Source organism: Varanus komodoensis, unplaced genomic scaffold (genome assembly GCF_004798865.1).
Source record: "Varanus komodoensis strain SLA01 unplaced genomic scaffold, ASM479886v1 scaffold33, whole genome shotgun sequence".
Lineage (NCBI taxonomy): Eukaryota > Metazoa > Chordata > Lepidosauria > Squamata > Varanidae > Varanus > Varanus komodoensis.
Window position 1 is genome coordinate 5,262,050 of NW_025335817.1, and position 13,427 is coordinate 5,275,476.

The window sequence follows — 13,427 nt, forward strand, 5'->3', positions numbered from 1 at the left end:
GTTGTAGTGTCTGTGCCCTTTATCCAGCTACTGCAACTTTATACGATATACGTTAAGATCAGGACCTTGAAGATATCTGGATCTTTTGAATACTTTTTGATTTGGTATACTCAGAATCAGAAACATAATACCTAGTTTGAGAAATACAAGAAAACAGTGGTAGTACTGGGTTGGTTCCAGACTTAGAGGAGATCCATTGAAACCAAATGGTTAAGATAGTCATGGCTTCATTTAAGTCCCATTGATTTCTTTGGGTCTACCCTGGATTCCTATTACTATTCCATAAATACTCTTACCCTGTGCAGGTCACTCATGGTAATTCAGTACATTTTATAGAACAGCTTGTATATGGAGTTAAAAATGTTGGATTTCCCCCCTCAAATTTTTGTTAGTTGTCAAGCTTTGTGTAGCTTATGTGAGTTCTGTTTTGGACAAGGCAAAACTGTCTTGCTTAATTTAGTGAGCCTTAAAAACATACCCTGTCCTGAACAGCTCGACTGAATATGAAGCTACAAAGGGCCTGGAACATTCTACGAGATTGACATGGACTTATTTATGTATGCCTTTGTGTAAAATACCTTTTCTGTCCCAGTATAGGTAAAGAAAGCCAGATTATATTTCTTCCATTCATTTAATTTAATATTCACTATCTGAACTATGCTATAAGGAACAGTGAAGATCTTTTTTTCAGTTAGATGCAATATCAGGTGGCTAAATACAAGATACTTCAGAAGATGGGCACAGCTTTATCATCTTAACTTTTCTTCCAGCTTAAGAATTTCATTTCTTAAGAACGGTACATCACTTGTCTAAGTTTATTTTTCCCCAGCTGAGTATAATTACTAACATGTGAAACTAGGTTTTATCTTGGTATGGGAATAAATAAACAGCATCAGGAAGATGAAACATAATCAAATAGAATAGATCTTAATGTTTGTGGGCTTTCTAGAAATGTCTGGTTCTGAAAATTGAAACCTGGATGCTGGACTACATAGGCTGATCTAACTGGATCTCTTATGCACATATATAATTGCTAGAACAGAGTTGCATAGATATATTAAAGGGAAATCACACAAGCCTTGTATTATGCATAAATCCAAGTCTCTAAATCCCCATCCATCCTAGCCTGCATAACCAGTGGTGAAGCATCACAGTACAGCTCTTGTTCGTTCCTTTCACAGAGTGTGTTTACAGTACTTCCAAAGACACAAACTAATGGCGAGACTTTGATAACTACCATCTACATGTTCAGTTTTGCGGTACGGTACTGATGCACTGAACCTCCAGTAATAGAGGTCCCATTCTTATCCACTAACACTATGATTTTAAAATACCAAATGAAGCATTCCATGTCTCCCTGTCTACTTTAAAAAGCAAATATTGTGACATTACCTGAAAAGTTTTTAAATTCCTCTTTCAGCAGTTTACCTTTTTATTCAAATACAATGAAGACTAGTGTATGGATGAAGTTTCTGTGAAATCAATTCAGTTTAAGCTGTCCCCATAGTTTTACTGTCAACTTTTCTTCACTTCTTTTGAGAGAGAAATCTCTAGTGGTATTGTTTTGCACTTTTCATGGGTCTCTTAACACTGTAGCCTGCAATGTGAAAGGAACAATTGCCATACTGCTGAAAGGGGTGTGATGATTAACTCAGATACGATTAACCTCTATAAATTGGTGCTTAAAGACATTAACAAACTGTATGTATTAATTGCAGTGCTTTTGCAAGAGACAAATGTGGGTTTGGGTAAAATTCTGAAACATGTTAAACTGCTGTAATAAAAGTATTTTAGGGAGATGAATCCCTTTGACAGAATTTCCAAATAGTATGTGGATGTTGCATTTCTGTTCTTGGCAGCACCTGATCCAAGCTTACTGCAATAAATTGCAATATGATTTGCATCATATATAGTATGTTTCAAATTTCAGAGGGATTTATCTCCACCCCACCCCTCTATGCACACTCAAAGACTTCAGCTGTAAATTCAATAGTGAAAAAGAAGAAACAAATTTTCATTACTGTATCTTGTAGCAAAGCTTTTAATAAAGTACAGTATCAGAAACAGGAATCTGTTAGAAAAGTGTATTGTGAATGGTAATTCTTGCTTCCCACCCCCCAGCAATCTTTTTAAATAGTGAAGACTCCTTAACACATTTAAAAGATACTAAGAATGTTATTTTTTAAAAAAAGGAGTGGGTGGAATTAGAACTAGAGGTGTGCAGGCTCCTTTTTTGTTCCATTTCAGTAGTGGAGGAAATGTTGGCAGATGTGATCTACTAATTGCCAATAAATGCTGTAATATCAACAGTATAGCATATTTGGCATATACAATGCTAAATATAACAACCGAGATCACTCAGGCTGGCCATTTAGTACAAGTCATCCCCCTTTCGCAGTGATGGATGAGGCTGTCTTCTGTTTGCTGTGTCATGTCATTTTGCCCAAGTTTATCGTGTTTAATGCTACCTAATATGACAGTTTGAGCCAGTGATTGGAGACGTTCATAGAATAAAGTACAGGGAAGCTTTTCTTTCTCATGGGATAATAGCAAGCTATTAGGAGACACTGTACTGGAACTGTGGATTGTATGAAGTTTTCAAAAAGCACATTTTAAAATAAGTACTAATGTGAGGGCTATTTCATTTTTCTTCTGCTCTTCAAGGTAAGCACCTGATCCAAATAGTTGCTGATTTACAGGAAGGACAATCATGGTTTTTTCTCTCATAGCCTTTGGTACAATCCCAATTTAAGTTCTTATTTGTATCTAGCACTAGCTGATATAATTAAGTCTGCCACATTCCTTCCTAGTTTCATTTTAAGACTTACACACTGAAGAGTATCATTTTTTCATCTTACCCAGCAGTATCCCTTCCCAACATTATTTTTGCTTAACATCCAGCCTGATTAAGAGTTTTGAAGAATTCCAAGGTTTGCTTGCTACTTTGTGACCTGTTCGCTAGTCCTAATGTGTTACTTGGCTTAATTGTGCATTTTGCTGTCCATCTGCCTTCCATTTTCTCACCTCTTTCCTCTGAACATACACAAAGGGCTGTCTGGACATGCGTTTTGTAATGGCTTAGTAAATTTACTACTACTATTCAGTGTGAGGCTCAAAATTCAACTCTTCCTTGCCCTCTTTCTCAATGTCTGTCATTTGGTTCTCAGAGGTTTCAGAAAACCCACTACGTTTGACACCTATCCCTTCTAATCTTGACTTCCTCTTCTTTGTTATTTGAGCAAATTGTTTATAACTAAAGTTTGTTTGGCTTTTTGTGGAAATTGCACTCCACTGAACTTCTCAGTGGATTCCCACATTGAGTCTTCTCTCATTCAAATCTAAAAGCTTTTTCTCAGTCGTCCTTCCTTTAATTTGCCTGTTACTGGGTGCTTTTGATTGTATCAAAAATATCACTGCCCTTTCTTGGTGCTTCTAAGACTTTTTCTTTTAATTGATTCTCCTTTCTCTTCCAACTACTCCATTTCTCAGTCATGTCATATATTACTTGCTCCAAAGTAAAGCATGGGAACATTGTTTCTGCATGGTGGTGTTCCGTGCTGAGGGCACATGATATTTGTCTTGGTCTTGTGAAGGTTGGAACAACGCCAAGCACGGGATAGGGACCTCTCTGAGGGAGGGCCAGGTACCTGCCCCTTTAAAGGAGGCGGTAGTCTGACCGGTCCTGAAGAAAGCGTCACTGGATCCAGAGATGGCCACTAATTATAGACCAGTGGCCAATATCCCGTTTCTGGGCAAGGTGTTGGAGCGGGTGGTGGCGGGACAACTCCAAGCACTCTAGGAGGAAACTTATTATCTGGACCCATTTCAGTCCGGCTGCAGACCCGGGTACGGTACTGAATCTGCCTTGGTCGCCCTGTACAATGATCTGTGCAGAGAGAGAGACAGGGGGAGTGTGTTCCTGTTGGTTCTCCTGGACCTCTCAGTGGCTTTCGATACCATCGACCATGGTATCCTTCTGGATAGGCTAGTGGGATTGGGGGTCAGAGGCACTGCTTTGCAGTGGTTCTGCTCCTATCTCAATGGCCGATACCAGAAGGTGATGCTGGGGGACTATGGCTCTGCGCCATGGCAGCTATGCCATGGAGTTCCGCAGGGTTCCATCTTGTCCCCCTTGCTATTTAACATCTACATGAAACCGCTGGGAGAGGTCATCAGGAGGTGTGGGATGCAGAATCATCAGTACGCTAATGATACCCAGCTCTACCTCTCGTTCTCTACCAATCCAGGTGAGGCAGTGGCTGTACTGTACCGATGCCTGGCCGAGGTAATGGGCTGGATGAGGGCCAATAAACTGAAGCTCAATCCAGACAAGACGGAGGTCCTGTTGGTTGGCGGATTGGGCTTCGGGGAAGGGGACCTGAACTTAGTCCTGAATGGGGTTGCACTCCCTCTTAGGGACAAGGTCCACAGCTTGGGAGTACTCCTCAACCCGGAGCTTTCACTGGAAGCTCAGGTGACAGCAGTGGCAAGGAGCACTTTCTTTCAGCTTTGGCTGATCCATCAGCTGCATCCCTACCTGGAGAACAACTGCCTGGCGACAGTGACACACACGTTGGTGACTTCCCGCCTTGACTTCTGTAATGCTCTCTACATGGGGCTGCCCTTGAAGACGGTCCAGATACTTCAATTGGTTCAAAATAGAGCTGCCAGGCTGCTGACGGGGACTGGGTGTTATGTTCACATGACTCCAGTTCTCCGTCAGCTTCACTGGCTCCCCATTGAAGTCTGGGCCCAATTCAAGGTGTTGGTGATGACCTATAAAGCCCTAAACGGCTTGGGTCCTGGTTACCTGAAGGAGCGCTTACGTCCATATATGCCCGCCCACCCCTTGAGATCTGTGGGAGAGGCCCTTCTCCGGGAACCCTCCGTGAAGGATATTAGGAGGGTGAGTACTCAGAGGAGGGCTTTCTCTGTGGTGGCGCCCCATCTATGGAATGCGCTCCCCAGAGAGGTCTGCCTGGCGCCGTTGTTATTTGTTTTTCAGCGCCAGGCGAAGACCTTTTTATTCAAACGTTATTTTAATTGTTAATATTATTTATTTTATTTTTCGGGCCAGGTCAACTCAAATTATATTATATTGTTTTATACTGTGTTTATTTATTTATTATTGTGAGCCGCCCCGAGGCTTCGGCGAATGGGGCGGCATAGAAGCCTTCTAAACAAATAAATAATAAATAAGGTGGGACACTTTTTGGTGTCTCTTGCAGGTAGCTAGCTCAGGCCAGGTGACATTCCACACTTGGGTTGATGGATACGAGAAGCTCTTTACAAATGTGTCCTGCTTCATGGAGCCCTATCATGTGTATTGAATTTGTGACTCTTGTTTCTTATCTTTCTTTATCCTTGTAGAATCCACAAGGGACTTTGTCCCTTGATCACCTTATTTTTGTCTTCATAAGCAGAATTTCTCTGCATTTTGTTACAACTATCTACTTTTCTAGCCCTGACCATTCACCAATTATTATCTCTAATGTTTTTAATTTATGCGTGGGTAAAAGCTCAGTTCTTTCCTTCGTGAATTCCTTGCTGGCTGCTGTGTGCACTCCATCTCGCGTGTGCACATATGTTGCTCTCCCCAGGGTCTCCTTTCTCTTCAACCCTGTGCAACTGGAGGCAGTGGGGGTAAGGGGGGGTGTCATTCATTTGTACAGGGTGAGAAAAGCCTTCCTGCCAAAAATTACCGAGGGGTGGGGCTAAGGTCACTGCTTGCAATGGACCCTGAGGCTCCGTGAGTCCCTGGTGGGGTTATGCTTTGCATCCCTTCCAGCCATGTTTGATAGGGAGTGAAGAACTTCTATGTAAACCTATGAGGAATCATTCCATATAGGTAGAAAAATTGGTTGGTAGGTGCTTCAACTATCCTGCAGGTGCAGTGGAGACTGTGGATGCAGTATGCACATTTTGGCATGGAAGTTACATGGAAGAAATAATGGAAGTGGCCAACAATGGAAGAAAACTTTTGTCATCAAGGAGCCTTACGATCGTCTTGATACATTTGACTGCTTCCTTTACCTCCTTAATCCAAACCAATTCTGGCGCTTGTTTCCAGCACCTCTGAGTCACACCCGTTTACTTTCTGTGACTAAAACACTACACCATTCATCTGGTATTCCCTTAACTCACCCTAATTTGGTGATCTTCAGATGTTTTTGACTAGAACCCCCAGAATTCCTGACCATTGACCATGCTTTCTGGGGATCCTGGGAGCTCAAGTCCAGTATCTGAAGAGCACCAGGTTGGGAAGGCTACAGCAATCTCCTCCCTCATCTCCTTAATTCTTTGGACTGGTCGTCATCATTCCACAAACTTATCTTTAAAACCCTCTGCATCACTGTCCTATTTTCTTGTACCTTAAACCTTAAGTTCCTTTCTTGTCCTTTCCATTATACACAAGCGTCCGTCATTCTGTCCCTTTGAATCCTATTCCTACTTCATCCCATCCCCAGAGCTTCTCCTCTTTGGCCCCTGTGTCTCTACACACTTCTCCTGCCTTTTTTAGGGCTAGTACCCACCTCTTTGTGCATCCTCCCAAGATGCACTTCTTTAGCAAAGTATTCCTTGATGCTTCCAGACCTTAACCTATGCCACCTGGTTGTTCCTTGTTTTGTGGTCCCTTTTCTTCTAGGAGGGATTGAGTCTTTTCCCCTGCTGTGCTTGATGGCAGCTTCAGCTAACACAGAAGGCAGCCGCCCAAATTCTTGTGGGGGATAGGCTATCAGAGCAAATAATACCAGTTTTGTGCTAGTGGTGAGTGCATTTCTAGGCCTAACCTGAAGTCCTAGTCATTACCTTTAAAGCACTAAATGGGCCTGAACAGCTTGAGACTACATTATTCAAATATCTGCCTGCACTTGTATAAACTTGCTAGGCTATGCATGTCCATCAGGTGGGCAGGCCCAAGAGACAGGGCCTTTTCTGTAGAGATGCCATTATTATGGAATATCCTTCAGTGGAAGGAGTGCTTGACTCCACAGTTTTTAAGCAAGTCTGAGTGTTCAATCTCATGCTTTTCTGACATGGTCAGACAGACCACAGGATTAGTGACCTTAGTGCTCAGACTCCAAAGCCAGGTCCCAAACCCAATCCTTTTGCAACTGCATTCAGGAAAAAACAGTCAAACAAACACAGGTGCTGCCTGGTCCTGCCTAACCTGTTTGGAAACCAGACGGGTGGGCTGGGTTGAGATGCGGATGGGTGACTTGAGGCTTACATTCAGCCAGCAGTGGGAACCGGTTGCCTGCTAGGCCCCTTCCAACTGCATGCTTCTATCTATGCTAGTGGCCTCCCCTCAGGCTGCAGCTATGCCTCAGTGGGAATAATTGTTGTAAGCCGCCCCGAGGCTTCGGCGAATGGGGCGGCATAAAAATGTTTTAATAAACAAACAAACAAATAAATAATGGGCATGTGCTGAGGGGCAGAGAGTCGCACCGTTCCAGTTCCATCGGCGCCCCAGCCTCCTCTCCCCCTCACCAACTCTAAATCGGGACACTTAAAGTGGCCTTTGAGATAAAATGCAAGGTGCACATTTTGGCAGAACAGGGGAAGCTGACAAGCATCAGCCCCAAGGGCAATGCGACTGTGCTACCCTAAATTCTGGATGTTCCGATCTGCTTCTCATAAAATACTGATGTTGCTCAACATTTTGCAAGCGGTGACTTTCACAGTCATTTTTTCTTTATTTGCCTCTCAGGTATGACACGAATGAATGATTTTTATGCTATTCTTTCAGCAAAATGCATTTTATAGCTCTATATTATTTTGTTTATACTTTCTGTGAACAATCTTGGAAGGCTTTTTTGTCCTGTACAGTGACCTATAAATGTTTTCATAAATAAAATTTATTTCCTAAAAATGGAAAAGGTACAGCTGCAATGATAAAAGAGGGTGGCTGACTTTGAGATAGAAGTGAAAGGCACAGACAGACTCTGATTAATATCAGTTTTTGCTTTGTTTTAAATACTATTATTTTAAAATTCTGTCTACTGCCTTGATGGCTTTTTAGAAAAGAAGATGGTATATAAACATTAGTAGCAGATCTCACATGGCGTGTCTGTTTTTGAGGGAACATTTTAGGTTTCGACCAACACAAGGGAAAGCCTGCCAGAAAATGCAAAATGCTGAAGGAATGGAAATAGGTTTTCATGTTTAGAGAGCCAGCAATCGTATCTCTTCTACTGTTTGTTATGAGAGGTCTGCACAGAGGGGCTCCCCCAGTTGCCAGTTCAGTGCTCTAATGAATTTAAATTCAATGCATTTAATAAATTTAAGCCGGATATGTGAGAATTAAGAAACCACATTGCAAAAGGAGTAGCTGTTATTCAATAAGAGGCACCTGAAAATGTTTTGACTTGTGACCACTTTATTTATTTATTTATTTATTTCTGTGAGCCGTCCCGAGGCTATGTAGCAAGAGGACGACATATAAACACTTTAAATAAAATAATTTAAATAAATAAATAAATATCTGTGCACCGCAATCTTACTTGCATGTACCCAGTAGCAAGTCCCGCTGAGTTTGTGGAACTTCCTTTTTAGTGTAATCCAAATCCTCCTTTGGATTACAGTTTTACATTTGGTTTGATGGTCCTTCCCCTTTTACACAGATACCAACCCTTTTCGCTACTCTTTAAGCTCCTTCGCTTGCAGAACAGGAAAGCTTCTAGAGTACAGCCTGAGCTAACAGGAAAAGTGACTTAATGAAATAGTGAAAGATGCCTCAGAACCTGAAACACCCATCTCCAAAGGAGACTGCAAACTAATTTGCAATGTGGAAATGCATGATTTGCAGTTCTGGGCTTGTCTCCTTCCAATCAAATTCTGCTGGGAGCAATTAATTTTGCCATGACCCTGCAATATGTATGATTGGATTGTTCATCACAGTATCCATAGGAGTCTGTCTGAGCATGAAAATCTTCATCAAAGGGTTTTTTCTCCTGACCCTCCATAGTGATTGGCATTTACCAGGGACGAGGCAGTTCTGGTAACGGCTTTTCATCTTTACAGATTCCTTCTTAGGGAAATAAGCAGCCCTAGCTTTCCAAATGGTCGTTAGGCACAGTATTACCCCAGTTTGTGTTGGGATGCTTGTCATGCTTCTAAATGTTTTTATTGCTGCCATTTATATGTGAACCGGATGGGAAATTTTATTAAAATTGCACTATGTGTTTTAACTCTTTGTAAGCCCCCACTGGACCATAGTGTACCTAGAAAGACAGGTTAGAAATAATTTAAACAAGCAAACACACCTATTCTTGATGCTGACTGCAGAGTAAGTTATCCCTTGGTGTGGCCACAAGATTCATGCCTCTTTCCAGTCACCCAAAACATTTTTAAGTTACAATTCCTGTAATTAAAAAGACAAAGCCATGCTTGTCTAGTATTCAGGACAGTGACTGACATAGAAACACATTGGATAGGTTATTCTTTCTTAAATACATGGTAAAACTTGGAAGTGTGTTGCTCATCTCAGTTTGGAAGGGGTGAGACATGCAGTTGGGAATCACCTTCTTATCATCATGCTGCTTTTCCCTAGTGGCCGGTATTCTAACTTTACTTGCTTCTTTTCTTATTGACTTCTGCAATACTTTTCATTTCTGTAAAAAAAGCCAGCCTAGCTGGTACCTTTAAAATAATAAAACCTTTTCATTTCAACCTTGAAAGGAAGGGTGAAGAATAGCCATAGCAGGCAGCTTCAAACTGGGCACGGTTTGATTAGCAAAGTGATGGGACAGTCTCATTTTAAACATTTTTCTCCAAAGCACAGCTCTAATTCTAAGCTCCTGTCTTTACAGTTTTTTTGTTTTGTTTTCTCCTTAGAAATTAACACTTATTTACATGTTTTGTTAGGCTACTTATATCAAGAATTCCAATTTTTATACATGCACAGAGAAATAACACTCAAGAAAGATGGAGTGTGTTAATGATAGTGTTGCTACTGTACCTGACTGTAGCAATCCCATGGCAATACTTTTCTTTCTCCCTGTAAGGTCTATTTTAAAGGCCGATGCAGCGTTGAACATACAGCAGCTACGTAATGGCACACAGACACAATACGAATGCACACACAGCAAGGAAATTGTGGTATACTAATGCATTCAAACAGCACCTTCTTGGACATGGAAACCTACATGTGAAATTTCATTGCAAATATTCAGTTGAATTATTGTTTTCCTTTGCCCAAAATCACTCCCAAATGATATAAAGCCTCATCTCTAAAAAGCCACTGAATACTTAAGTTGGTGGATTTGTGGAAAAAAAATCAGCTTTCCTTCTGTAGTTGAGGCTAAAGGAACATTCAATGGTGCTTACTCCAGGAAAAGGGGTCTCAGATCGCAACCTAGGTAACTTTTATTTCAGTGTAACAAAAAGGCCTTTGTAGGATTAGCTTGTAGATCAATGAAGTCTTGCAGTTTAGAAAGGTCGTCATCAGGAACAGAAGAATGAATTTATATTACAAATTGTGTTTAAATCAGGTCCTCCCTGCAAATATGACAGTTAAATCTGGGTCAAAATAAAACAAATGGCAGAGAGACTGCGCAAGTCTCTGCACCTTCCGGCCTGCCTGGACCCAGCAGATGGGACATAGGACAGATGGAGAGCTCTCAGATGTGATTGCTCCTTCCCTATATCTTTCAGATATCTTTCCTGTAGGATTGCTCTCTAATACCCTGAAGTAAAAGCGATCTAGGCTGCATTGCAATGTTCCCTTATCCTGGCGTTAAGCCCTATGGAATGTGTTGGCATTTTAACCTGTTAGTGGTAATGTAGGCAGCAAAATTCAGCCTTAAGTGGGATGATTAAAGTTGGAAGAAGGAATATGCAGTCATTGTGGATTATTGACTTTTTTAACCTGGAAAAGATTAAGTAAAATGCAGACAGAATACTTCCTCAGAACCCTCCTAGTTGGGAGAAAGGAGGTTGTAGGTCATAGAGCTAGAGGTGGGAGAAGCTAGACTAGGATTCTCTAAGCTTAAAGGGACATCCTTTTTCTGTTTTTCACAGGCTGCCATAGATACGTTTGATCACATCTGCCTCTTCTTTTTCCAGAATGCCTTTGTCCACATAAGCATCAGCTTGTTGATCAATGAAGTCTCGTAGTTTGGAAAGGTCATAATCTGGAATAAAAGAATGAATTTATACCACAAACAATGTTCGCATCAGATCCTCCCTGTAAACATGGCTGTTTAATTGCAAGGCTAGGGCTCCGTGCAGGTTTCTCAGTTTCTTTGAAATATGCACCTGAAAAATGGGAATTAAAAACTTAGGGCCCCCTTTGGAGTCAAGGCACAATGGACTGAAGAATGATTTTCAGTTCTTGTCAGCGCTGTGGATCATGGGAAGAAGCATCCCATCAGATTGCAAGCTAAGGTTCCACAACAAGAAAATCTGAACGCTTGAACCCTTGAGGACTACAATGGGCTGAAAAGCAAATACATATCATTTAAACAAATAAGTAATGAATGAAATAATATGAGTTACAGTGCAATGCCAAGCATGTTAAATCAGAGGTAAGTTTCACTGAGAATTGTAGTATTTAGGGATTGTCTTACACACACTGCAGTCAAAAGCAGAATGGCCTGCATCACTTCCAGTTTTGATGGTGGTTGTGGGGAATCTCATTTTCAGATGTTAGGAACTCACTACCCATAGAAAATTAGTCTGGAAGGCTGAGCGAGAGCAAGAATGGATGGAAGGAAATGCTTCAGAGCTTTTCCCAGCATTTCTAACCAATAGCAATGCTGAAGGTGGCTTATAGGAGTTAAGGCAAAATTTGCCGTTTTTGTGGAAAGGGCGGGATATTAATCCCTCCACGCTTTTCAAACCACTGCTCCGCTTTTCTAAGGAGCAGTAAAAAGAGAGGATAAAACAACAACAAAAGGGGTAGAGAAAACAGAGAAACACGAGGAGAGAGAGAGAGGGGTTGTCCCAGTTCGAGAAGCTTCTGGAGACACCATCCCGAGCACAGTGTTCTGCAATTCTGTATTGTTTTTAATCTCTAATTTGAAGATCTGTCTTTCCATTAATATATTCTGAGCAGGATGTTGTGGATCTATTGTCATACCACTCACTTTCTGCAGCTATTAGGAGAATTTTATAATTGCTTGGTTAATTAATCAGATAGAATGCAAAATGAAACCTTCGCGTCATTTACTTTACATTCATTTCGGCATTTTGTCTGACTTTCCAGTGGATGAGCACTAATATAAATGGAAGAACTTGCATATTATGGGTTAATTGGCAAAATATGTCTCCTGATGCTCTAACAATTAAAAGATACAGCTCCTCACTGATTTTTCTTAAGTTCTGTAGAAAAGTGTAATAATAGACACATTAGCAAAAAAGATCCGTAATATCTTCCATCTGTCATCTCAATTAACATTTATGCCTAAGGAACACTGCTGAAACAGTTTCCTGGGACTGTATGCAGAGCCTGACAGATTAATAATTCAAATCGCAATCCAGTGTATGTTCGCCGCAGTGTCTCTCACCCTAGTTTCCCTTCATTTAGGCTGTTTCAAGAGTTTTCTTTCCTTATACTTCATCTTTACAGGATCGCATGCTCAAGATTGTTTCATTTTTAGCTTTTGCTTTACAGAGTGTTAAAAATCTACACGTTGGGCCTGTAGCTAGAAATATTTTGGTAGGAGAGCCTAAGCTTCTGTTTCTGGAAGAACATTCATATAGGTCAATGCAAAACAGCTAAACAATCTTGAGAGGGCAATCGTAAAGCCCTTAGACGGTGTGGGTGGGGCACATAATATGGAGGTTGCAGACCAAACTATAATTAATATAATGATACAAAATTAAGAAGAACAACATTCAGACGTTAGGATACTTGGCTTTGTACCTCATTGCTTGGATTTCCTAAAATCCTAATTCTAAACCTGAAGTGAATTTATACCATAGTGCCAAATTCTGAGATGAAAACACTCCATGTTCCCCCGGATACAATATGATTCTCACACCTACCTTCTTTGTTTCCCTGCTTGTTGTGTTTCTTCAGCCATTCAATGTTCTTCCTGATGGCTTCTAAGTATGCCTCAGCCTTCCCTTCAAAGGCAAGATAAAAGGAAAACCAAGTCAAAACACTTACTAGCAAGTTTAGATCCATCACCTGGGTTCTTGTGATCTTGGAGCAGAAGTCTTGTTTCCCCTGCCATGGGTGCTGGGGGATTATCACCATAACCTTTGCCAGATGGCTTTCTGCACCGTGTGAACCTTGCAATGGTGGCTTGTTGCCATGGTTAACAAGCTACCCAGGACCCACGGTGTGCGTTATGGTTCTGGGTGGACTGTTGACCATGACAACAAGCCACCCCTGTGAAGTTTGCACGACACGACAAGCTGGGCAGACAAGGATAATTCCCCCACCCCCGGTCCCCCCACAGCACATGACCAGCTTGTGT

At 41.4% G+C, this 13,427-nt stretch overlaps 1 protein-coding gene across 2 annotated transcripts in view; it reads right to left on the reverse strand.

The window, feature by feature from the left end:
- Positions 1-10,355: 10,355 nt before the first annotated feature.
- The window catches only part of SCG3 (secretogranin III), a 36,985-nt gene continuing 33,913 nt past the window's right edge, over positions 10,356-13,427 (reverse strand). For both annotated transcript variants that reach the window (XM_044438833.1, XM_044438832.1), the window contains exons 11-12: positions 12,991-13,071; positions 10,356-11,135 (exon numbers count right to left, since the gene is read on the reverse strand). In XM_044438833.1, coding sequence (XP_044294768.1) covers positions 11,017-11,135; positions 12,991-13,071 — 200 coding nt within the window. In that variant the 3' untranslated portion in view covers positions 10,356-11,016. The remainder of the gene's footprint in view (positions 11,136-12,990; positions 13,072-13,427) is intronic.